Source organism: Doryrhamphus excisus, chromosome 22, assembly GCF_030265055.1.
Source record: "Doryrhamphus excisus isolate RoL2022-K1 chromosome 22, RoL_Dexc_1.0, whole genome shotgun sequence".
In the NCBI taxonomy this organism is placed as follows: Eukaryota; Metazoa; Chordata; class Actinopteri; order Syngnathiformes; family Syngnathidae; genus Doryrhamphus; species Doryrhamphus excisus.
In genome coordinates this window covers 6,755,694-6,781,154 of record NC_080487.1, presented here as the reverse complement: position 1 = coordinate 6,781,154, position 25,461 = coordinate 6,755,694, and the positions used below count along the sequence as shown (strand labels likewise).

The 25,461-nt window shown below is 40.4% G+C and overlaps 1 protein-coding gene across 1 annotated transcript in view; it reads right to left on the bottom strand.

The window, feature by feature from the left end:
* The window catches only part of LOC131109523 (junctophilin-1-like), a 28,809-nt gene extending 9,385 nt beyond the window's left edge, over nt 1–19,424 (bottom strand). The window contains exons 1-3 of the mRNA XM_058061648.1: nt 18,928–19,424; nt 8,786–9,536; nt 3,663–3,781 (exon numbers count right to left, since the gene is read on the bottom strand). Of these exons, the coding sequence (XP_057917631.1) occupies nt 3,663–3,781; nt 8,786–9,536; nt 18,928–19,306 (1,249 nt within the window). The 5' untranslated portion in view covers nt 19,307–19,424. The remainder of the gene's footprint in view (nt 1–3,662; nt 3,782–8,785; nt 9,537–18,927) is intronic.
* Nucleotides 19,425–25,461: the final 6,037 nt, after the last annotated feature.

Sequence of the window (25,461 nt, the reverse complement as noted above, 5' to 3'; positions counted from 1 at the left end):
AAATGGTCTGATTGAAATTATGACTACTGTATTGTTAGGGTCGGTTAAAGCGATATGTGATATATAGGAGAATATACATTTGTACGTTTAAATATATCATGCGGCGTACCCCAGGAGTCAATACTGGGACCAAAACTGTTCAACCTACACAGTACCAAAAATTATTTTTGTTACGCCCTGTGTGGGTTCCCATGTGACAGTTTGTTTGAGTTACCTTCTCGGGCTTTGGTTTACGTTTTGGACACTCTTATTTTGTATTTCACTTCCTGTTTCCCGTGTCTGCCTTGGTTGCCCTAATCACCCACACCTGTTCCTAATTTCTGTGTGTATTTAGTTCAGGTGTGTGCCTCTCCCCGCGTGGGATCATTATAGTTTGTCCGTCTGTTTCCTGAGTTGCTTTTTTCCTGCTGCTGTAGTTTTTGCAAAAAAATTATATTTTTACATGCATTTGGTCCTGCTCTCTGCATCCTGGGGTCGCATCATGACAATTTGCTCCTTTCTTGATTTTTTTTTGCATGTTTTTCACATAAATGATCAAAGAAATTTAAATATTAGTCAATGACAACACTGACAACGGAACACAACATGCAGGTTTTAAACAAAACTTTTTTTATAATTATGGAGTACAAAATACCCAAACTTACATGGCCCTTTATGGAAAGGGCCGCAGACTTGTTACAAGTTAAACTGAGTTCCATTTCTCTCGCCCAGGGGTCTCAAACATGCGGCCCATGAGCCAAATGTGGCCCGCAGGACACTAGTTTGAGTTTATCGTGGTTAATAGCTTCCAGATCCGACGGTGATAAGTGAATTTCCACTAAATAGGATTCCATATCTATAAAAGGAATACTTTTGGAATTGGAGCATTAAAAAACCTGTTTATGACCTTCTAAATATGCTATAATTATTAGAGCCCTCCAGGGATGAATCAACACCCCTATAGTCAATATATGTAGTAATATACCCACTATACCAGGGGTCTCAAACACGCGGCCCGTGGGCCAAATGTGGCCCGCAGGACACTAGTTTGAGGCCCCCGCCTTGATATGAAAGTTTAATGTTAGTGCGGCCCGCGCAAGTTTGATATGGATGCTGTATGGTATCATGTACCCAGAAAAAATTATTACGTTTGATTAATGTTCATGTTAAAGGTTAAATAACTGTTAATAGTTATCCTCCCTATCCGTGTGGAAGTGGTAAGGTTTTGGCTATTTAAGTTTAAAGGAAATAACTTGAAGGCTACCGTTTAGGTCGCTAGCTCTCTAGTTTGCGAGTTAGCATGTGTCTCAAGACCCTGCAGTTGCGCAATATGTTGTAAATAAAAAGAGTATAAATGTGACTATAGTCGTGTTTTGTCATGTCTACAGGGCTCTAATAATGCTTTGTTCATTTTAATCTGAAAAAAATAATTTGTCTACCCACCAACTATATGTGGTTTCTTAAGTTTTTATTATTTGCCGTTTTATTATTATTATTATATTTATTTATTACTGATTGATTTTCTTTATTCTTGATTTGTTTATTTATTTTTCATCTTATTTTGTGTAGAAAAATAAAAAGTAAGATATTTGAGAACAGTGGAATGTTTTATCAGAGCTTTTCTTGTAGAAAATTGGAACCAAAGCGAAGTTTTTAAATTTTTTTTGTCTTTAATAAATGCGTTTTTTTTTTTTTTGAAAACCTGATGCGGCCCAGTCCCACACAGACCCTAACTCCAGTGGCCCCCCCCCAAGTAAATTGAGTTTGAGACCCCTGCTCTAGCCACACCCAGGCCTGAATACTGCCACACTGCCACACAGGACCTGCCTGACAAAGTGAATTAGACCAAAAGATCCTCAAAACCTCGACATCATGCAGAGATCAAATGAAATTCAAGAACAAATGAGAAAGAAAGTAATTAAAATAGGTTATGAAGCCATTTGTAAAGCTTAGGGACGCCAGCGAACCACAGTGAAGCCATTATCCACAAATTGTGAAAACATTGAATATTGGTGAACCGAAATTACCCCAAGAGTGCAACATCAACTCATCCGAGAGGTCACAAAAGACCCCACAACAACATTCAAAGAACTGCAGGCCTCACTTGTCTCGGTTAAGGTTAGTGTTAATGACCCCACCAAAAGTGTCAATTCTCTGTGGTTTGACGAGACAAAAGTTTAACTGAAATTTTCAGAAAAAACACATCATACCAACAGTAAAATATGGTGGTGGTAGTGTGATGGTCTGGGGCTGGAAGATTTTTTGTGAAAAATGAAACCAGAATATGCACCAGTTTATCATTGGATTTCCAATTTATTCCACCGACTGCACTGCGATTGGTCCCACTCGGTTTGTACAGCTGAACAGCTTCTACCGGGGCACACCCAGATAAGGAAGTCACCAGCTGGATGACTTCTCACAAGCCGGTGTTGGAAAAAAAACATCCCAAACTTCTTTCAGGGCTCACTTTCAAATATGCAAACCTCATTATGTGAAACTTTGGAGAAACTTGAAGCCAGAGAGTGTATCTCGCCTATAGCCACACCCATAAGGAAGCCTGCTCCTTTGTGACATCACAAAGGAACAGTTTTGCAACGCCCTCTGAAACCGAGTGTTCAGAACCATCCCAAACGTCTTTCAGGGTTCACTTTCAAATATGCAAACCTCATTATGTGAAACTTTGGCATGATTTAACACCAGAATACAATATTCTAACTACATTTATAGGTCAGAAAAGTGGAAAAAGCATCATAGGTCCCCAACAGGTGGCCCAACCAATAATTAGGTTTAGTGGGCAGTCACTTTTTTCCATTGGGCCGTGTAAGTTTGGATTTGTTTTCTCCCTTAATCAAAAGTTTCATTTAAAAACTGCATTCTGTGTTCAGTTGTGTTGTCATTGACGAATATTTAAATTATTTTCATGATATGATATAAGTATGATAGTGGGGATTGGTTCGTGTACAGATAGGCCACAAACTTCCTGACAAAGGAGATCACGGTAGCTAAGAGGAGCTACACGGAGAACTAAAAAAAACAGTTTAGCTGCAGACAACCCTGCGCCAGTTTGGACATCACTAACTTCAGGAGACCATCTGGAGCTGAACCCGCTTAAGACTTTGGTGTTGATGACAGTGGACTTCCGAAGAAACCCCCAAAAGAACACGTGCGTCATAACTTCCAGCCACAGAAACAGTTTCTACCCCTGGCTGTTACTCTCAACTCTTGAAAATGTCAATATCGACCCCCCTAAAACATCACTTTAATGTAAATCTTATTTTCTTTAGTAATGAATGCAGATAATGTCCCAGTATATTCATCACACAGCCACCAACTTGAATTATATTATCCCATTTACTAAATCTAAATTATTTTTAAATCTAAATCTTAATTTTTCTGAATTTTAAAGTGTCTCTGTAAATGTACAGTAGGAGCTAATTTAAATAAAGTCAAATAAAGTCGAGCTTTTCGTTGCTTTTGGTGGTTCCGTTCCACACGGCAGACATGATGATGTTATTGTTTTGGCATGCCTGTGCACTGTAAAGGAAAGTGTGAGGAGCACAATGCCCAAGACGTTACTGAGGGCGAGACACCACCCTGCATGCATCGATGGCGGCATCAAAGATGGATGGGTGGATAATAATACGGAACAAATGATGGACTGGACTATATATCGCCACAATTACCTGGCTGATAGAAGCTGGGTGAGAGCTCCCTGGCCACGGCTCTGGCAATGTCTGAGTCTTGACTCGCTGACTGCGCAGCTTGATCTGCTGCCTCTGCTTTGGCACGAGTGTGAGATGTTCTGTAAGAATCCACAGTTTTAGTCATGATTAAAAACAAAAATGCAGATTGTTATGTCATTAATGCCATTTTAGAATTGCAGTACTAAGTACTTGTCTTGTGGATAAAACACCATCAGATTGCTTCCACATCGGCATTTTGTGACGTGCGAAAGTGTGTCACAAAGTCGATGAGATAAATACAAGATGGTAGATTCCGTTCTGTTAACACATCCAAAACTCAGACAGAACGTTACATTAAATGTAAACGACGCAATCCTGTCAGAAACAGTAGGAAAGTTAATCCCATTGAACATTTGAGAAGTATATGTGAAATCGGCGGTCGAGTGGTTAGCGCGCAGACCTCACAGCTAGGAGACCAGGGTTCAATTCCACCCTCGGCCATCTCTGTGTGGAGTTTGCATGTTCTCCCCGTGCATGCGTGGGTTTTCTCCGGGTACTCCGGTTTCCTCCCACATTCCAAAAACATGCTAGGTTAATTGGCCACTCCAAATTGTCCATAGGTATGAATGTGAGTGTGAATGGTTGTTTGTCTATATGTGCCCTGTGATTGGCTGGCCACCAGTCCAGGGTGTACCCCGCCTCTCGCCTGAAGACAATGAATAAATGAATGTGAAATCGGCCACCGATCGGTATCGGCCGATATCGGTGAACGATCCCATCTACAGCCCCGCCCCCAACTGCAGCATCCAGAACAAGCATATATGTCGTGTATGGGACTTCCTGTCTTTGTGAGAGTGATATATACATTTTCCACAGAAATGTCTAAGATTGGTGCAGCATTTGGGTTGTAGTGATTTTTTGAGGCTAAAGCCCCGGTTCCAACCCGCGGTACTTGGGCACGAGTATCGCCTCGGTACAAATTTGGGAGCATGTCTAGTTTAGTCTGGTCTAAAGAAAGTGACTGCGGTCCAGAAAACCTGGCATCACAAATGAATGAAAGGATGGGACCCAACCCAGAGTGGTGAACACAAGACGTGAATGTCCTGCTCGTAGTTGGACGGACCCTCGATTAACCTGCCAACCTGCCCCTACACCAGATGAAAGCCGGTTAGGCGTCATAGTGGCTAAGAAGGCACATAGCTGCACATAGTATGAGCCAGTGGCCTCAAACCATTGAGCAAGAACATTATAAGAGGTTTGGGTACTGGAGGTTATGTCTCACAGCTGGCCTGGGAACGCCTTGGTGTCCTCCCGGTGGAGCTGGAGGAGGTGGCCGGGGACCGGGAAGTCTGGGCTTCCCTACTAAGACTGCTGCTCCCGCGACCCGGACCCGGATAAGCGGAGGAAAATGGATGGATGGATGGATACTCTTTTCATAGCAGAGCAATTATCAGCCACCTGCTCTACTTAGATATGGTCATGGTCATGGTCATGGTCATGGTCATGGTAAGGTAATGGTAATGGTAATGTAGTGGTAATGTAATGGTAATGGTCATGGTAATGTAATGTAATGTAATGTAATGTAATGGTAATGGTAATGGTAATTGATGACATCAAGTTGTACGCCAGGAATGAATAACTCCCTGATCCAGCTCACGTAGTATGGCAGGATGGTAGCAAACATAGAAAAGACGATCCTAACAGAAGGAGTTGCATGGGGAAACATTGCAAATGGCAGGGCAGCTACTATTACTTTTAGCTTCCACAGGCACATGGAAGTCAATCCCAGCCAAATCCTTACAGTAAGCAAATCCTCAAGTCAGAACAAAATCTGAACCATCAACATGTACACCCTTGCCTGCTATCAGATGCCTGGTTCCACAGCAGGCAATGACATGGAGACAAGGAAGACTGTGCATTGTGAGCTAGGTCATATTAACTTGTTTAATATGGAATACAGGAAGTGAACAAATTTGACTGAAAATAAACCATGTACCATGCCTCCTAGGGATAGGCTCCAGCATACCCCCACCACCATAGTGAGGACAAGCAGTGTAGATGGATGTTGGATGGAATTCAGGCAAAGAAGACGTAATATTTGCTAATATTATTACTCAGAATATGCGCTTATATTAGCAATTTCTTTGCTTGAATCCACTTAGTTCTGGATGTCAAATGTTATGTAATAACATAATTTCAATTAAGGTTATGAAAACGTATCACCTGATAAAAAAATCAGTAAACTATTGACCCATGACGTGCAACTGGAAGACGCTATTATTGTTCTTCATATATGACTTATGATCAAAAATGATCAAAAAGGGGCAGCCAGAATAATGCATTTCAGTACAATTTACTCTTCTAACTGTGGCTTACACTTTTAAATTACGCAATTTCAATGTGTCTTCAGAATGCCTTATGTTTGTATTTGAGTTGATTTAGCCATTTTTATGCTTGAAAATGCTTAATTCAGACATTAAATACAAAACATTTGCTTAAATATGCATATTTCTTTTTGCTAATGGGCCATATTCCTCCACAAAACAACATTTATTCATGTACATATTTTTAATAATAATATAATATAATAAAATAATATAATATATATTATAATATATAGTATATATATTAATAATATTTTTTTATTTGATTTTTTTTTTTACCACACTGTGGCAAACTGTACTGCGTTTTCACTATGTACCGACTTAGAACATAATTTCTGTCGTCAAATGCCCATCTTAAGTCATAATAATTAGTTTAACATGACCTGTATACCCGACACCAGGGATCGGCAAACTACGGCCCGGGGGCCACATGTGGCCCACCAAGCGTTTTAATCCAGCCCACCAGTTGCTTTATATAAGAATTTCAACTTTTGACATACAAACTGGCACCATGACTTGCAAGTCGGATGTCTTATTTAGCAAAAAAACAAAAAAACAACAAAATTAAAATTAAATGACATAACTTGATGTGGTCTGATGTTTAAAGGGACATGTGAACATTCAGCTGATAGTATAACACTTTTACAGATAAAATTTGACAAATAATTCAAGGAAAATTATAAGCATAAAACAGTGTGCGTTAAATATATGTTCTGGTCCCCCGGACAATTTTGTTAACTGAATGCGGCCCACGAGTCAAAATATTTGCCCACCCCTGCCCTACACACTGATTGAAATTATGCATATTGTGACATGTCATACACGAACCAAGAACTAGAGGAGCGGTTAAAGGGGACCTATGATGGTTTTTCCACTTTTCTGACCTATAAATGTAGTTAGAATGTTGTATTCGGGTGTTAAACCATGTCAAAGTTGCACATAATGAGGTTTGTGCACTTGGAAGTGAGCCCTGAAAGACATTTGGGATTGCTCAAAACGCTTGGTTTCAGAGAGGTTTTCCAACACCGGCTCCCTGTGATGTCACAGTGAGCTGGATTTCCTTATATGGGCGTTAGGGTGCATCAAATTTGAATGGGAAATTTTTATTTCATAATATCAATTTGGGGGGCGGCACGGCGGTCAAATGGTTAGCGCGCAGACCTCACAGCTAGAAGACCAGGGTTCAATTCCACCCTCGGCCATCTCTGTGTGGAGTTTGCATGTTCTCCCCGTGCATGCGTGGGTTTTCTCCGGGTACTCCGGTTTCCTCCAACATTCTAAAAACATGCTAGGTTAATTGGCCACTCCAAATTGTCCATAGGTATGAATGTGAGTGTGAATGGTTGTTTGTCTATATGTGCCCTGTGATTGGCTGGCCACCAGTCCAGGGTGTACCCTGCCTCTCGCCCAAAGACAGCTGGGATAGGCTCCAGCACCCCCGCGACCTTCGTGAGGAAAAAGCGGTAGAAAATGAATGAATGAATGAATGAACATAAAATTGTCTTCTGCAAAGTTTTGAGGAAATCCATTGAATTTTTGAATCCATTGACACACATGAATTTTTGTAAAATTTCGGAAAATGTGCAATTTCTAGTTTAATTGCCAAAAAGTTGACCTGGAAATGTTGAGTACAATGAACTTCTATACAACATCATTGAAGTAAAGTTTAAGTTTAAGTTTAAGTTTAAGTTTAAGTTTAAGTTTAAGTTTAAGTTTAAGTTTAAGTTTAAGTTTAAGTTTAAGTTTAAGTTTAAGTTTAAGTTTAAGTTTAAGTTTAAGTTTCCTCATCAACAAGGCCCGGATCCCGACCTGACACTCTTCACACCCCACCTCTGCCTCATCCTGCCACTTTGACTCTTTCACTATATGCGTTACATTAACGCCCAGTTTGGACTCTTAGGAAAAACAATCAGACTGCACTTCCGGAATAACAAACAAAAAACAGACTGTGTACATATATTTATACTATATATTTATTCTGTATATTTTGTATTTTTCATTCTTTTTTAATAGATGTGTCTGCACCTACTATACCAAAACAAATTTCTAGTATGTGTTTGATCATACCTGGCAATAAACCCTTTTCTGATTCTGGAAGTTTAAGTTTAAGTTTAAGTTTAAGTTTAAGTTTAAGTTTAAGTTTAAGTTTAAGTTTAAGTTTAAGTTTAAGTTAAGTAAATATATTTGTTTTCTCTTTGGGCAGATTGGGTATTTCTCAGAATTCAACTTTCAAGATTCTCCATTCATTTTTCCTATTGACAAAATGAATGGCGGTAAATAGGACATGTTCACACGGTTTTACCCTGAATTTTATGTAGCAGTGATGGCTATTTGACATACATATAAAGTTTAAACACTTTGTTTTTTATTTTATTTGTATTTTATTTAACACAAGAAGCAATAGTATCATATTTAAATAACAATTCATGGCGACCATTGAACTGTTCACCACTTTATTCCACAAAAACAGATGTATGGTGGCACCCCTAAATAATCATGTATTGGAAAAAGATTTTGTATGTGTTGTTTCCACATATATTGGAACACTTTTAGTACCCAGCCATATCAAAATTTAATAATTATGTTTTTTTATGCACCCTAATGGGAGTGCATACCCAGAGCTGGGTCATGGGTGGGATACATTTGAAAAGATCGTTTTGGAAAGCAAAGAACATAGCAAGGAAATTAGCATAATAGGTCCCCTTTAAGTAAGTTTCTACTACAAAGATGAGGTATTACCTGGAGGTGGCGATTTCTACTTTGGTTCTGGCAATGGCAGCCGCTCTCACTGCTCCTTCGATAGCACGATCAACCTTCTGTTTGGTCTTGGTGTTCTTCAACGGTATTAGATGCTTCCTGATACTTCGGGCCAACACATTATTCTTGTACTTCCCTTCTTCTTTGGTGCCATCAGGAAAGACAGTACAGCCATAGCCGTGGCGCTTATTGTTTAACCATTCTCCTTCGTACTTCATGCCGTTGGAACGCTCCGAGACGCCAAAGCCACTGCGTTTATCGTTCTTCCACTCTCCCATGTAAGATTCGGTAGTGGTGGCATCAACGTTGTCCTCCAGAGGCAAGTAGTCATCACCGTCTCCGAGACTGATGGTGGAATTTGCGTCGCTGGAACTGATACGACTCATGGTGGTGTCGCTACGTGCCGAACTGCGTTTGCTGGAGATGGATGAGCGTGAGTCAGATTTGCGCAACCGCTGTAGGCTTCCAAAAAGAGAGCCACGGCGGAAGAGACCTTTCTTTTTCTCGGGACCGTCGCCATCTGAATGGAAGTTGAGCACAAAGCCGCCACGAGTGCCGGCAGGGCTATCGGACAGACTGTCTCGTAACACGGTGCCGTTACTCTGCTCACTACGCAGGGAGGCCAGTGAGGTTCGCAGAGGTGAGCGGATGACTGATGCCATACCGTATGGGACACTCTGACGAACGCCGTACCCGTGGCGCATCCCGCCGGTCCACTGACCCTGGTATGTACCTATGGCAACAACAAAGAGACACAGACAATCAGATAACTGTACTGTGAATACGGTGGACGACTCAAATATCCGACTACCGTATTGCTGTGTAATACTCGGTACTACCTGACCTTAATACTAGCACAGGGGTTCCCAAACTTTACCAACTCAGGGCCCACTTGAAATCCAAAAAATGTCTGTGGCCCACCTTTGTCCTATAAACAATACAAATGCTGCGTTCTCAGAGCACTTAACTTAATAATAATAATAGCAATAATAATAATATTATTATTATTATATTATCAATAATAATAATAATAGTAATATAATTATATACCAAAAATATAATAAGTATTATTCTTAACAATAATAATAATAATCGGCATATAATTATATCCTAAAAATATTAACAAAAGTATTAATAATAATAATAATAATAATATCATCATCATCATCATCATTATTAGTACTTATTATATTTTGGTATACAATTATATAATAAGTATTAATAATAATTATTATTATTATGAATAATACTTATTATATTTGGTATACATACAATATATAATTAAATATAATAAAATAAATACAATTATTTTATTATAAATATATTATAAAAATAGAATTACTATTATTATTAATAATAATTATTATTATTATAAGCATTAATATTATTATTAATGCTTATTATATTTTGGTATACAATTATATGCTGAGTATTATGCTGATTATTAATTCTTCTTTTTTATTATTATTGTTATTAATAATAATAATAATAATTACTATTATTATTATTATTAATTAAATAATTTGGTATTGTAATACCATGGTATAATAATAATAATAATAATAATAATAATAATAATAATAATAATAATAATAATAATAATAATAATAATAATAATAATAATAATAATAATAATAATAATAATAATAATAATATAGTATTATTATTATTATTATTAAGATTCAGGATTGAAATGACAGCAGGGGGATGAAGGAAGCCCAAACTTTTAATCTGTGGTGTACACACAAGACAGAATTAATTCTCATACTTTTCATAACTACATTCAAGACTGTCATGATGACCAGAGAGCTACGCTCCAATCATAAACTGTATAAGGTTCCTAAAATATTGTGACAGGTCAATAACACTCAATAAGTTATTACTTAGGCCTATAAATATTTTTTTACCACCACGGCCCACACTTTGGGAATCACTGTACTAGGGATATATGTACTAGGGACCGTCAATAAATGAAAAGCGATAAAAGCGATATATTCTAAATCAGACCATCAACTTCCTCCACACAGGTTAGCATGGTAAACATGGTAAACATGGTAAACATGGTAAACACGGTAAACATGGTAAACACGGTAAACATGGTAAACATGGTAAACATGGTAAACATGGTAAAGTTTCACTTTGTCTATTCTGCATCGTAAGACTTTCTCCAACACATAAACAACAGAATATGTCATTTTTTTTCATAAGCTTTTCAAAAAGAAAATTCATTTGTGAACATGTACTCCTATATAAAGATACTTGTAAACATTTACTGGATGTGCGTGTTCGATGGTTTGCTACTTATATACTGGTTAATACTAGCCCTGGGAGAGATGATTAGGACGCCACCTCTGAAAAGAATCATTAGAATCATTAGGAACCGGAATGGAAACGAAGAATCAGAATCAGAACCGGAATCGCTCCAATTCAAACGATGGCCAACGCTACATGTGGGTCAAGTGAAGTCATGTTTAACACATGGACCAGAAACCACCTGTACATTCCTCGGAGTGCACCGAGCGTAAGACGAGGAGGACTTTGGTATATCTGAGATTTGAACTATCCTGAGTGAACCTCATTTGGTGACAAAATAGTTAACTACACGGCCTGGTTATGAGAGCTCGGGAGCTCAGCTGGAGAATGTGAGAATGCGCTATTTTAAAAGATGGAAGTAACTTGAGACACTTGGAAGTCTATTGGCCGGCCAAACATAACTCGGTGCAACTATCTTGCTATGCGGAATAAGCCTTATCCACTGGCTGACCAAGGAGCTTAGGGAAGACGCTGGTTCAGATAAACTCTAATACTACGAGTACATTCTGAAAATATATCCATACACACCTACATAAGCACATTTACATATCATGTGACTTGTACATTATCAATGAAATCAACACACCCAGAAGGGAAGTTCCGGTTATGCTTCAAAAGACCAAAAGGCTGCAGAATAATCCAAGTATTAAATGTTATCATGAATCTACCTGTTACTACATGATCACAGCATGTACCATAAAAAAAATGGATGGATGATTAGATGACCAGGCGCACCAGAAGGCAATCAGACTTTTACAGAACCTTTCCCGTACATTGTTCAAGTACATGTACTTCATATACAGATAAAGGTAAGAACATAAAGAACTCTTTTTCAGTGTAGGATGTGAGACATGCCATGGCTGACTTGATGACTTCAGTGTTCAGTGTTAAGCTAATGGCTGCACGGTAGACCAGTGGTTAGCGCACATGCCACACATCAAGACCCGAGTTCGATTCCACCCTCTGCCATCTCTGTGTGGAGTTTGCATGTTCTCCCCGTGCATGCGTGGGTTTTCTCCGGGTACTCCGGTTTCCTCCCACATTCCAAAAACATGCTAGGTTAATTGGTGACTCCAAATTGTCCATAGGTATGAATGTGAGTGTGAATGGTTGTTTGTCTATATGTGCCCTGTGATTGGCTGGCCACCAGTCCAGGGTGTACCCCGCCTCTCGCCCAAAGACAGCTGGGATAGGCTCCAGCATCCCCTTGTGAAGAAAAGCAGTAGAAAATGAATGAATGAATAATAATATAAAAATATTAATAAAATATTCATACTGTATTTGTCCATTTATTTGTTATGCATGTTTTTCTGTATGAATAATGATTTTAAATATTTTCTTTCGTAAAAATAAGGGGTGCATCGATCGATCCCGTCCCTAACCATAACAATAATTTATAAAGGATGGCTGTTTCGTGGTTGACTATGACTTATTATTCGTTAAAAAAAAATACTAAAAGACAAGTTATATGTATTCTGGTCACTAGACATCAGTAATGTTCCATTAATGAGACATGACATTAGTTTACATCACATTACCACCACATGGAGTCAGCCATGGCATGCTGAAAAAAAGGTTCTCCTCCGATTCTGTGTGGAAGTGGTATGTTTTTGGCTTCTTACTTCTTCCGCAGAAGATGAATGACATTGTTAATGTGTAAGGCGACTTAAGATAAAATCAGGTGTGAATCGCTTCTGTGTACTATAAATAAAATCTGACTTGACCTGAATAGTGTGGTTACCACCATAAAACCGGTGTTCTGTCAAACGGCAAAATATAAAATGAAATATTTACAGTGACACGGAGGTGCTAAGCAGTGCTAAAACAGGGGAAGACCCGCGTCAGGAAGGCAGGTTTCATGTAGCCACAATGAGGCCAAGGGAGCAACCCCTAACCTTTCTTGGAGACGTGATACTGGTCAGTAGTATTTAAAGCTACGTTCATTATTTAACTGTACAATACCAACATGCCTTCATTCAGAAGCTTCGTGGACTTCGTTGCCACCAAATCTATATATGAAAATGCATACATTTAATCAAATTATAATAAATTATAGTCAGTCAAAATTAGGAAATACCGTATTTTCTGGACTATAAGTCGCACTTTTTTTCATAGGTTGGCTGTTCCTGCGACTTATACTCCAGAGCGACTTATAAATGAAAAAAGTGTTTATGTTCCATAAACACTGGACACCTTTTCTGTTCATGTTTATTTTTTGTGTAGCTGAATAACCATTGTGTTAGCATATCTTACACCTATTCAGCCTGTTCTCTATTCTTTTATTGTTAGAACTTGCCTTCCAAGAGGACGTAATGTCTGTTTTGGTCAAGTAGTTTGGAAAATAAATTACCCGCAAAAAATGTGACTTATACTCCAGTGCGACTTATGTTTGTTTTTTTCTCCCTAATTACCGTATTTTCTAGAGTATAAGTCGCACAAGGCCAGAAATGCATGTTTGGGTGGAAAAAAACACACATAAGTTGCACTGGAATATAAGTCGCAGAAGGCCAAAATGCATAATTAGGTTGAAAAAAACATACATAAGTCGCTCCAGAGTATAAGTCGCACAAGGCCAAAAATGCATTAATTAGGTCGAAAAAACATACATAAGTAGCTCCGGAGTATAAGTCGCACAAGGCCAAAAGTGCATAATTAGGTCGAAAAAAAACATACATAAGTCGCACTGGAGTATAGGTCGCACAAGGCCAAAAATACATAATTAGCTAGAAAAAAACATACATAAGTCGCTCCGGAGTATAAGTTGCACAAGGCCAAAATGCATAATTAGCCGCAAAAAATGCCACTTAGCTGCATGGCGGACGAGTGGTTAGCGCGCAGACCTCACAGCTAGGAGACCCGGGTTCAATTCCACCCTCGGGCATCTCTGTGTGGAGTTTGCATGTTCTCCCCGTGCATGCGTGGGTTTTCTCCGGGTACTCCGGTTTCCTCCCACATTCCAAAAACATGCTAGGTTAATTAGCGACTCCAAATTGTCCATAGGTATGAATGTGAGTGTGAATGGTTGTTTGTCTATATGTGCCCTGTGATTGGCTGGCCACCAGTCCAGGGTGTACCCTGGATAATAATATTATAATAATAATGTAAAAATATTAATAAAATATTTATACTGTATTTGTATTATGCATGTTTTTCTGTACGACTAATGATTTTAAATATTTTCTTTAGTAAAAATAAGGGGTGCATCGATCGATCCCGTCCCTAACCATAACAATAATTTATAAAGGATGGCTGTTTCGTGGTTGACTATGACTTATTATTCATTCATTCATTTTCTACCGCTTTTTCCTCACAAGGGTCGCGGGGGTGCTGGAGCCTATCCCAGCTCTGGACTTATTATTCGTTAAAAAAAAATACTGAAAGACAAGTTATATGTAGGGCGGCACGGCTCACAGCTAGGAGACCAGGGTTCAATCCCACCCTCGGGCATCTCTGTGTGGAGTTTGCATGTTCTCCCCGTGCATGCGTGGGTTTTTTCCGGTACTCCGGTTTCCTCCCCCATTCCAAAAACATGCTAGGTTAATTGGCCACTCCAAATTGTCCATCGGTATGAATGTGAGTGTGAATGGTTGTTTGTCTATATGTGCCCTGTGATTGGCTGGCGACCAGTCCAGGGAGTACCCTGCCTCTCGCCCGAAGACAGCTGGGATAGGCTCCAGAACCCCCCGCGACCCTCGTGAGGAAAAGCGGTAGAAAATGAATGAATGAATGAAGTTATATGTATTCTGGTCACTAGACATCAGTAATATTCCATTAATGAGACATGACATTAGTTTACATCACATTACCACCGCATGGAGTCAGCCATGGCATGCTGAAAAAAAGGTTCTCCTCCGATTCTGTGTGGAAGTGGTATGTTTTCGGCTTTTTACTTCTTCCGCAGAAGATGAGTGACATTGTTCATGTGTAATGAAAATGAAAATGCGACTTATACTCCAGTGCGACTTATGTATGTTTTTTTTCTACCTAATTATGCACACATAGCTAGCATTTCTGCTGCACTAGCTGGTCTAGAACACATCCTTCCAATCCACCTCACTTTTTGTACCCCCAAATACTGAACGTCAATAAATGCAGACACAGATATAATACAGTTTTGGCTCTAACAGATGTTAACAAAACACGGCTTGCTTTAAACATGCAAAAACTGGGGGATTTTAATATATATCAGGGGTCTTAAACACAAGGCCCGCGGGACACTAGTTTGTGACCCCCGCCTTGATATGAAAGTTTAATGTTAGTGCGGCCCGTGCAAGTTTGATATGGATGCTGTATGGTATCATGTACCCAGAAAAAATGATTACGTTTGATTAATGTTCATGTTAAAGGTTAAATAACTGTTAATAGTTATCCTCCCTATCCGTGTGGAAGTGGTAAGTTTTTGGCTATTTAAGTTTAAAGGAAATAACTTGAAGGCTACCGTTTAGGTCGCTAGCTCTCTAGTATGCGAGTTAGCATGTGTCTCAAGACCCTGCAGTTGCGCAATATGTTGTAAATAAAAAGAGTATAAATGTGACTATAGTCGTGTTTTGTCATGTCTACAGGGCTCTAATAATGCTTTGTTCATTTTAATCTGAAAAAAATAATTTGTCTACCCACCAACTATATGTGGTTTCTTAAGTTTTTATTATTTGCCGTTTTATTATTATTATATTTATTTATTTATTACTGATTGATTGATTTTCTTTATTCTTGATTTGTTTATTTATTTTTCATCTTTTTGCTTGCTAGTTGCACCAAATGATTTGCGACAAGGGGTAAAAAATCCCTTTTAGCAAACAAACAAACAAACAAAAAAAAACGTCAGCAGAGTTACGATGCCTGGGGCTTGTTGTGCCGCGAGTTTGAAAAGCAAAAAAGATTTACATGAAAAGTCCATGGCGTCACACCGTCTGCTCGGAGCATGTGCTCGAATACAGTGCACCTTGCCGGGCCACAACAGGTGGCTCCGATGTAGAACTAGTAATGTCAAAAACACAACTGAGGTACATTGAATGTGAACTTTTTAACATTAACACCTTCACTAACTTTCCGCAGAACCCAGAAAAGTTCCACTTAGCGACCAGGATCTTTTGTGCATAATCCCAGGATGTGGGAGTAGTCTGTGCTGAGGAACGCTGACTGGTGGAACACATTGGTAGGGTTTCTATTTACTACTCAAACTGCCCAAGAATTCTGTTACTTAGGAAAAAACATTGTTGGTAATAATATTTCCTGCCATTCACATCAGTCCAAAAATGCATCATGAAGATGAAAAAACTGGACTAGAAGTGACGTCTAGCAGGGTTTATAATGGAGCTATCATCCTAGCATGTTGCCACTCCTAACATTAAAGTTACACAAAGCCATTATATATCTATATGAACGATACATTTGTTTTTGACATGGTAAATCAAAGAAAAATTTGTTAATAATGTTAATATATCGCCCAGTCGTCCGTGGTATAATATTTTGTTCAAGTGCAGTAAACTATGCAGAACAAAGCAAGAAATTTTTCTGCTTCTGTTAGCTTGATGCTAACATATAACAGGAAACCCCATCGACGGGCTACCAGAATTAGCAACTATGGAAGCCTGTTAGTCAAACCATAAACGAGTGACGTAACAACCTTGAAGGAAAATGATTAGCTTGATGCTAACAAATAACAGGAAACCCCATAGACGGGCTACCACAATTAGCAACTATGGAAGCCTATTAGTCAAACCATACACGAGTGATGTAACAACCTTGAAGGAAAATGATTAGCTTGATGCTAACATATAACAGGAAACCCCATCGACGGGCTACCACAATTAGCAACTATGGAAGCCTGTTAGTCAAACCATAAATGAGTGACGTAACAACCTTGAAGGAAAAATGATTAGCTTGATGCTAACATATAACAGGAAACCCCATCGACGGGCTACCACAATTAGCAACTATGGAAGCCTGTTAGTCAAACCATAAACGAGTGATGTAACAACCTTGAAGGAAAATGATTAGCTTGATGCTAACATATAACAGGAAACCCCATAGACGGGCTACCACAATTAGCAACTATGGAAGCCTGTCAGTCAAACCATAAACGAGTGACGTAACAACCTTGAAGGAAAAATGATTAGCTTGATGCTAACAAATAACAGGAAACCCCATAGACGGGCTACCAGAATTAGCAACTATGGAAGCCTGTTAGTCAAACCATAAACGAGTGACATAACAACCTTGAAGGAAAAATGATTAGCTTGATGCTAACAAATAACAGGAAACCCCATAGACGGGCTACCTAGCTTAGCTTAGCGGTGTCCTTTTATGAAACAACCTTCATTTTGATTAGTGAACCTCTCATCACCAAGCGTTAGCTGGAGAACAGCGATAGCAGCGAAAACTAGCTGGGTTAGCTTATCTTAGCTTAGTTTAGCTTAGTGGTGTCCTTTTATGAAACAACCTTTATTTTGATTAGTGAGCCTGTCATCACGAAGCGTTAGCTGGAGAACAGCGATAGCAGCGAAAACTAGCTGGGTTAGCTTAGCTTAGCTTAGCGGTGTCCTTTTATGAAACAACCTTCATTTTGACTAGTGAACCTCTCATCACCATGCGTTAGCTGGAGAACAGCGATAGCAGCAAAAACTAGCTGGGTTAGCTTAGCTTAGTTTAGCTTAGCGGTGTCCTTTTATGACACAACCTTCATTTTGATTAGTGAACCTCTCATCACCAAGTGTTAGCCGGAGAACAGCAATAGCAGCAAAAACTAGCTGGGTTAGCTTAGCTTAGCGGTGTCCTTTTATGAAACAACCTTTATTTTGATAAGTGAACCTGTCATCACCAAGCGTTAGCCGGAGAACAGCAATAGCAGCGAAAACTAGCTGGGTTAGCTTAGCTTAGCGATATCCTTTTATGACACAACCTTCATTTTGACTGGTGAACCTGTCATCACCAAGCGTTAGCTGGAGAACAGCGATAGCAGCGAAAACTAGCTGGGTTAGCTTATCTTAGCTTAGTTTAGCTTAGTGGTGTCCTTTTATGAAACAACCTTTATTTTGATTAGTGAACCTGTCATCACCAAGCGTTAGCTGGAGAACAGCGATAGCAGCAAAAACTAGCTGGGTTAGCTTAGCTTAGCTTAGTCCTTTTATGATACAACGTTTATTTTGATTAGTGAACCTGTCATCACCAAGCGTTAGCTGGAGAGCAGCGATAGCAGTGAAAACTAGCTGGGTTAGCTTAGCTTAGCTTAGCTTAGCGGTGTCCTTTTATGAAACAACCTTTATTTTGACTAGTGAATCATTTTAGAATCGTTCCTATTTCTGTGGCGTAACTGTGTTAGGTAGCAAAGAACTACAGAATCAGCAACTGTTGACGCTGTTGACGTCTCCTTACATGGATTACCAAATTACCAGGATACTACCAAGGACAACATTGTACTTCCACAGTGTAAACGTGTGTCGTTTGTACGCTAACCACAAAAAACAGGCAAATTTTGGCTTTAACCAAATAACACGCTAACCGGGGTGTATGCTAACCAAGGTTCCACAGTACTCTTTGATACCTTGATATGTACATTAATGACAATGCTGCGTTCAGGTGATGGTTGTAAATTATGGAAATGAAGAAGGTAATATTTACCGTTTTCTCTCCTTTTTCATTGTGAATTGCAACCACTGGGAGTTTATTTGATATTATTTTGGCTGGTGGATATTGTATGTTTTCTTTTGTTTTAATTATAACACTGATATTATACTTGATATTTATTTTTCCGGAACTTTTCCTTCATTTCATCCGGCAAATGTCGGGTATTTGTTCAGTCCCAAGCTCACCTCCATCGGCGTACGTCTCCACTCCGTAGCCGTCCTGCAGCCCGTTGCTCCAGGTGCCCTCGTACCTGGCCGGCGTGTTCAGGCTCTGCCGTACTCCGTAGCGCCCCTTGAAGCCGTGCGTCCACTCTCCCCGGTACGTCCACCTGCCCTTGCTTTCCACTCCGAGTCCGTGGCGTTTCCCCTGCGCCCAGTAGCCCTGGTACACGTTCCCGCTGGGCCAGGTGTACACTCCCACCACTTCGAAGCCGTTGGACCAGGAGCCCGAGTACTCGCCCTGGCCCTTGGGTCCGGTGCACACACCCTGGCCGTGGGCTTTGCCGTCCTCCCACCCACCGCAGTAGGTGCCGCCATCGTCAAAGTCGAACCGGCCGCCCGTCATTCACGAAAAGGAGCGCGAAGTGAAACTTTTAGTGACGGAGGTTCCGGTGACAAGGCGAACGGAGCTCGGACGGGGCTGTGGTGGGTGACGGCCCGCGGGGGATGACAGGCGGCACAGTCACTCCACGCTGGCAGCTGACAGACACGCTCATAACCGGTGGGGAGCGGATCTGTCCACATGTCGATTGTGCCGATACCAAAGTAGTATCGGTATCATCACATATGTTATCGCAGTCGGCCATTTTCATCAATTTATTTCTCTTCTTCATATTTACTTATTCGGTCTTATTTTATGTCCGCTAACCCCTCCTCCTTTCTTAGCCAATTAAACTAATCTCACATCAAATGTGCTTCCCAACCCAAAGGTAGCTGGTTCAATTCCCACATATGCATGCCACCTGTCAACCAATCCTGATTTCTTGATAACATTAATTCCCGATTGCAATCATTCAACTGGCGTTTGGAAATATGCCCACATAATTAATTATTAATAATTTTAATAATTTTTTAATAATTTTAATCATTTTAATATTGATAATCAATTTTAATACTAATAATTAATTTTAATATTAATAATTTCATAATTTCATATTTTTTGTGAAATTGTTCCAATTAAAAATGAATGGACATGAGCATAGTCATGATGGGAAATTAACAAACCATACAGCATTAAAATGAAGTAAATAGTAAATAAATACTACACCGCTAGCAATTAACAATCAAAACAACCAATTAAATGAAATACAGTATCTGACCACAAGGTGGCAGACTCATCAAGTAATCGGAGGCGAGTACTTGATTCGTTTTGAATTCTACCTGAAAGACTAGTTTGGTTTAGGTCAGGGGTCTCAAACTCTATTTACCTGGGGGCCACTGGAGCTAGGGTCTGGGCGAGGCTGGTCAGCATCAGGTTTTTCAAAAAAAAAAAAAAAACGCATTTATTAAAAACAGAAAAATTAATAAACTTTGCTTTGGTTCCGATTTTCTACAATAAAAGCTCTGATAAAACATTCCACTGTTCTCAAATATCTTACTTTTTATTTTTCTACACAAAATAAGATGAAAAATAAATAAATAAATCAAGACTAAAGAAAATCAATCAGTAATAAATACATAAATATAATAATAATAATAATAAAAGGGCAAATAATAAAAACTTAAGAAACCACATATAGTTGGTGGGTAGACAAATTATTTTTTTCAGATTAAAATGAACAAAGCATTATTAGAGCCCTGTAGACATGACAAAACACGACTATAGTCACATTTATACTCTTTTTATTTACAACATATTGCGCAACTGCAGGGTCTTGAGACACATGCTAACTCGCAAACTAGAGAGCTAGCGACCTAAATGGTAGCCTTCAAGTTATTTCCTTTAAACTTAAATAGCCAAAAACTTACCACTTCCACACGGATAGGGAGGATAACTATTAACAGTTATTTAACCTTTAACATGAACATTAATCAAACGTAATAATTTTTTCTGGGTACATGATACCATACAGCATCCATATCAAACTTGCGAGGGCCGCACTAACATTAAACTTTCATATCAAGGCGGGGGCCTCAAACTAGTGTCCTCTCGGGCCACATTTGGCCTGCGGGCCGTGTGTTTGAGACCCCTGGTTTAAGTTTAGGATTAAATGAGGTTTTTCATATTTTGCGGCCACAAGAAGCTTGTGACTTGGCTCTTCTGAGTCGATACATGTGAGAACCAAGCCCATTTTATGACATTTAAACATACCGGATGAGCTGGTGTTGATGTCATCCCAATTGTGACCACTAGAGAGCGCCATTGAGTTAAGTTTAGCCGGCGATTCCTGTTGCTGGACGCCACCCAGGATAAAAAAAAGTCCACACCAATAGGCTTAGAAAGTAACAGATTACATGTAACAACGTTATGTACTTAGGATACAAAAATGTCATTTAGTACATTTTAGTATGTTTGATAAAAACTGGAATTATTTACCAGGGTTTCATTTAAAAATCAACAAATACAATCAAATACAGTTATCTATCACTATATTGCAGTTTATAAAAACTAACTAATTACTTGAATTAATAATCACTGTTTTGCTATGGCCTATTGTTAGTCAAAAATATTGAAATATTGATATTACCTTCCACACTTGCAGCCGACTCCACATGCCATGGCTGAGATTGAGTGAAAGTGCTTCCTCGGTCCATTTGAAACGCTTCCCCGAGGTTAGAATCGGTACATTGGAGAAGCTAACTAGTGAGCTGCAGCTGTCTTTTGTCCCTGCAGTGATGCCGTAGCCCTCACAAAGCGATTCATGCAAACGTGCAATGATGGCAAACAGGGAAATCATCTGTCAGCCTTGTTCACCATATACGTATTCACAAATTCACAAAATGTACTCGTTTCATACTTTTCATACTACAAAATGCATTATCCGTCACGGATTTGCGTTTATAATGAGTATCCGGCTCATCCCTAGACACAACAACACAACAAATGGAGTATTCTAATGTTGTGCAGATGATGCATGATTGGGTCTCAGGATGCTGGAGCCTATCCCAGCTGTCTTCGGGCGAGAGGCCAGCCAATCACAGGGCACATATAGACAAACAACCATTCACACTCACATTCATACCTATAGACAATTTGGAGTCGCTAATTAACCTAGCATGTTTTTGGAATGTGGGAGGAAACTGGAGTACCTGGGGGTGGGGGGGGGTACTTTCTTTTTAGAGTTGGGACACCGTGGAAAGATTCCGGTCAGATAATCATTTAATCCATCCATTTTCTATACCGCTTATCCTCACTATGGTTGCAGGGATGCTGGAGCCTATCCCAGCTGTCTTCGGGCGACAGGCGGGGTTCACCCTGGACTGGTGGCCAGCCAATCACAGGGCACATATAGACAAACAACCATTCACACTCACATTCATACCCATGGACAGTTTGGAGTCGCCAACTAACCTAGCATGTTTTTGGAATGTGGGAGGAAACTGGAGTACCTGGGGGTGGGGGTGGGGGGTACTTTCTTTTTAGAGTTGGGACACCATGGAAAGATTCCGGTCTGATAATCATTTAATCCATCAATTTTCTATACCGCTTATCCTCACTAGGGTTGCAGGGATGCTGGAGCCTATCCCAGCTGTCTTCGGGCGACAGGCGGGGTACACCCTGGACTGGTGGCCAGCCAATCACAGGGCACATATAGACACAAATGATGATAACAGAAAAAAATAGCATTTGTCCATTGAGTTGTATTGTAACATTATAAAGTTTTGTAATGAAGGTGTGGTATCATTATTCTTGATAATCTGACAATAGGAGGCAATGCAGGGGTGGGGGTGTTTTTTGAGGAGTAAGGTGCTTGTCACTGCCGTCCTTCCTTGGTGAAGAAGCTTTCAGTCTTTTGGTATGGTCTCAGCAGAATGCCTCATATACTGTATGAGTTTGCTCCATACGCCTCCATATATGTCCATCAATACGCATATAGAAGAGCGACAAGCCCATGCAGTGTCGGCAAATCCAATCCAGACTAATCTAATTATCTCTTCGCATCTCATGGCGCTGCTTAGGAAGATGATCGAATCCAATTTGAGAAAGTATCTCGTTCGTCTCACTTCCAGCTGGGCTGTAATAGGACACTCAAGAATGACTCTGGTGAAAACTACTGCTGAGTGACTCTTGGATTTCTGCAGCATTTTTAATAAAGGGGGGCCGGGGGCGGGGTGGGGTGGGGGGGGGGGGGGTTGGGGTATGCTATTTCAAATCCAGACATTCTGTCTCATGTATCGGTTTTAATTTCTGTGAACAGAAATATCATCAAATCAACATCCCCGTCATTTCTTTCCAGAACAATTGGAGTCTTTATATGTTATTATATATTATTATTAGCATAGCATTCCCTTATTTCTTTGCTAATTTTCTTGGTTCCAATTCGTGACCTGAACTCAAAGATGAGATACTGTTTGTGTTTCGAGGAATTGGACACATTCAACCGTGTTCCTTGAGGAATTGTTTGGGAGTACTCCGGGAATATGGGGTACCAGACCCTCTAATTCAGGCGGTTTTAGTTTTTTTCCTGTTTGACCGGTGTCAGAGTTTGGTTCCCGATAAGTCGGACCCATTTCCCGTGAGATTCCCTTTGTCACCGATTATGTTTTATGAACAGAATTCTGATCTGGGGGGACTGCAGGATCGGGTGGTCTTCTTGACTGGATCGGTTTGCAGCCAATAATAAAGTGGTTGGGATGAGAATTAGCATCTTCAAGTCCGAGTCATTGGTTGTCACTCATGAAAGGGTGGAGCTCCATCTCCGGGTCGGGGATGAGATCCTGCCCCAAGTAGGGGAGTCTGGGCACCTCGGGGTCTTGTTCAGGAACTGAGGGAAGGACGGAAAGCGAGATTGACAGGCAGATTGTTGCGGTGTCTATGCGTACTCTACATCGGTCCGAAAGGCAAAACTTACAGGTCGATCTACGTTAGGGTGAGGAGCTCAGTCATCCGGGAGGGGCTCAGAGTAGAGCCGCTTCTCCTTCACATCGAGAGGAGTCAGTTGAGGTGGCTCGGGCATCTAGTCCGGATGCCTCCCGGACGCCTCCGTGGTGAGGTGTTCCGGGCATGCCCAATCGGGAAAAGGCCCCGGGGCAGACCTAGGACACGCTGGAGGGACTATGTCTCACAGCTGGCCTGGGAACGCCTTGGTGTCCTCCCGGTGGAGCTGGAGGAGGTGGCCGGGGACCGGGAAGTCTGGGCTTCCCTACTAAGACTGCTGCCCCCCGGATCCGGATAAGCGGAGGAAAATGGATGGATGGATGGATGGATCTACGTTCCCACCCTCCCACTATTGTCACTTTGGGTAGCACCCCAAAGGACAAGATCACGGGTCCAAGTGGATTAACTCTCCGTAGGGTGGCTAGGCTCTGCCATGGCTCTGCCGAGGTTATCTAGGCTCCTTATAGAGAGCTGCTTCATTCTTTTTGGCTTCGCTAACCAAAAAGGTCAATTTCTCTTGCAGATAGTATCATAAAGTGTCCGCTAATAAAGTATCCGCTAAGCTAACCTGCTCTTTCGGCTCCCAAGTGTCATGGTTCCGTTGGTGCAGGTGTGCTGCGTTCACCCAGCACACCTGCCAGCCAATCTTCCCACAGAATACTTAAGCTACATTGTGTTTAGTGCTGGTTGTCAAGTTCCCCTGCCTTGTTCCATGTGTGTCCTTGGCCTTATCCTCACCTCGCTTTATGGTCAAATGTTCAGCAGCGTTTTTTGTTACTTTCCTTCCGAGGTGTTTGTCTTTTGTTGTACCTTTTTCCTCTCGTATGTGACCTTTGTTAATAAATCTTTATTTTCTACCTCTGCATTTGGGATCCTGTTTACCAGCCTTGGACAACCGTGACACCAAGTGGATCCTCAGATTTTTTTGTCGTAATTTTTTATTTTTTAAATTATCTATATTGTGTAAATTGTAGGGGTGGAGCCGAACCTGATTACGGCATTTGGAATGGCATGAATAATTACTTTTTTAAGAAAAATTAATAATAATTAATTAATTAATATTTGTATTGGTCTAGTGCAGGGGTCGGGAACCTTTTTGGCTAAGAGAGCCATGAAGGCCAGATATTTTAAAATGTGTATCTGTGAGAGCCATATACATTTTGAATGCAATAAAATGTGTGCATTTTTATGTAAGACCAACAGTTTTAGATATAATGGGCTCTAATTACGTAGACCAGGCACACTACCCCACGCCAATGGGGTGTGGCCAGCACACTTTCGTGAGCAGCGCAGTGTCCAATAATAAATCAAATGGTGTTTGGTGTTTGACCTGGAAAATATCAGGAAAGATAGATATGGTTGGCCGTATTGCAGCAGAATATAGATGGACGGATTAAAATGCATAAGAAAGTTGCTGATTTTGAATATTATTTTCAACAGTCATTTCGGTGATGGTTTACTTTAAAATATTGTGGTAAGAAATGCTTGAGAGCCAGATACAGTCATCAAAAGAGCCCTACCTGGCTCCCGAGCCATAGGTTCCCTACCTCTGTTCTAGTGGTTAGCGCGCAGACCTCACAGCTAGGAGACCAGGTTTCAATTCCACCCTCGGCCATCTCTGTGTGGAGTTTGCATGTTCTCCCCGTGCGTGCGTGGGTTTTCTCCGGGTACTCCGCTTTCCT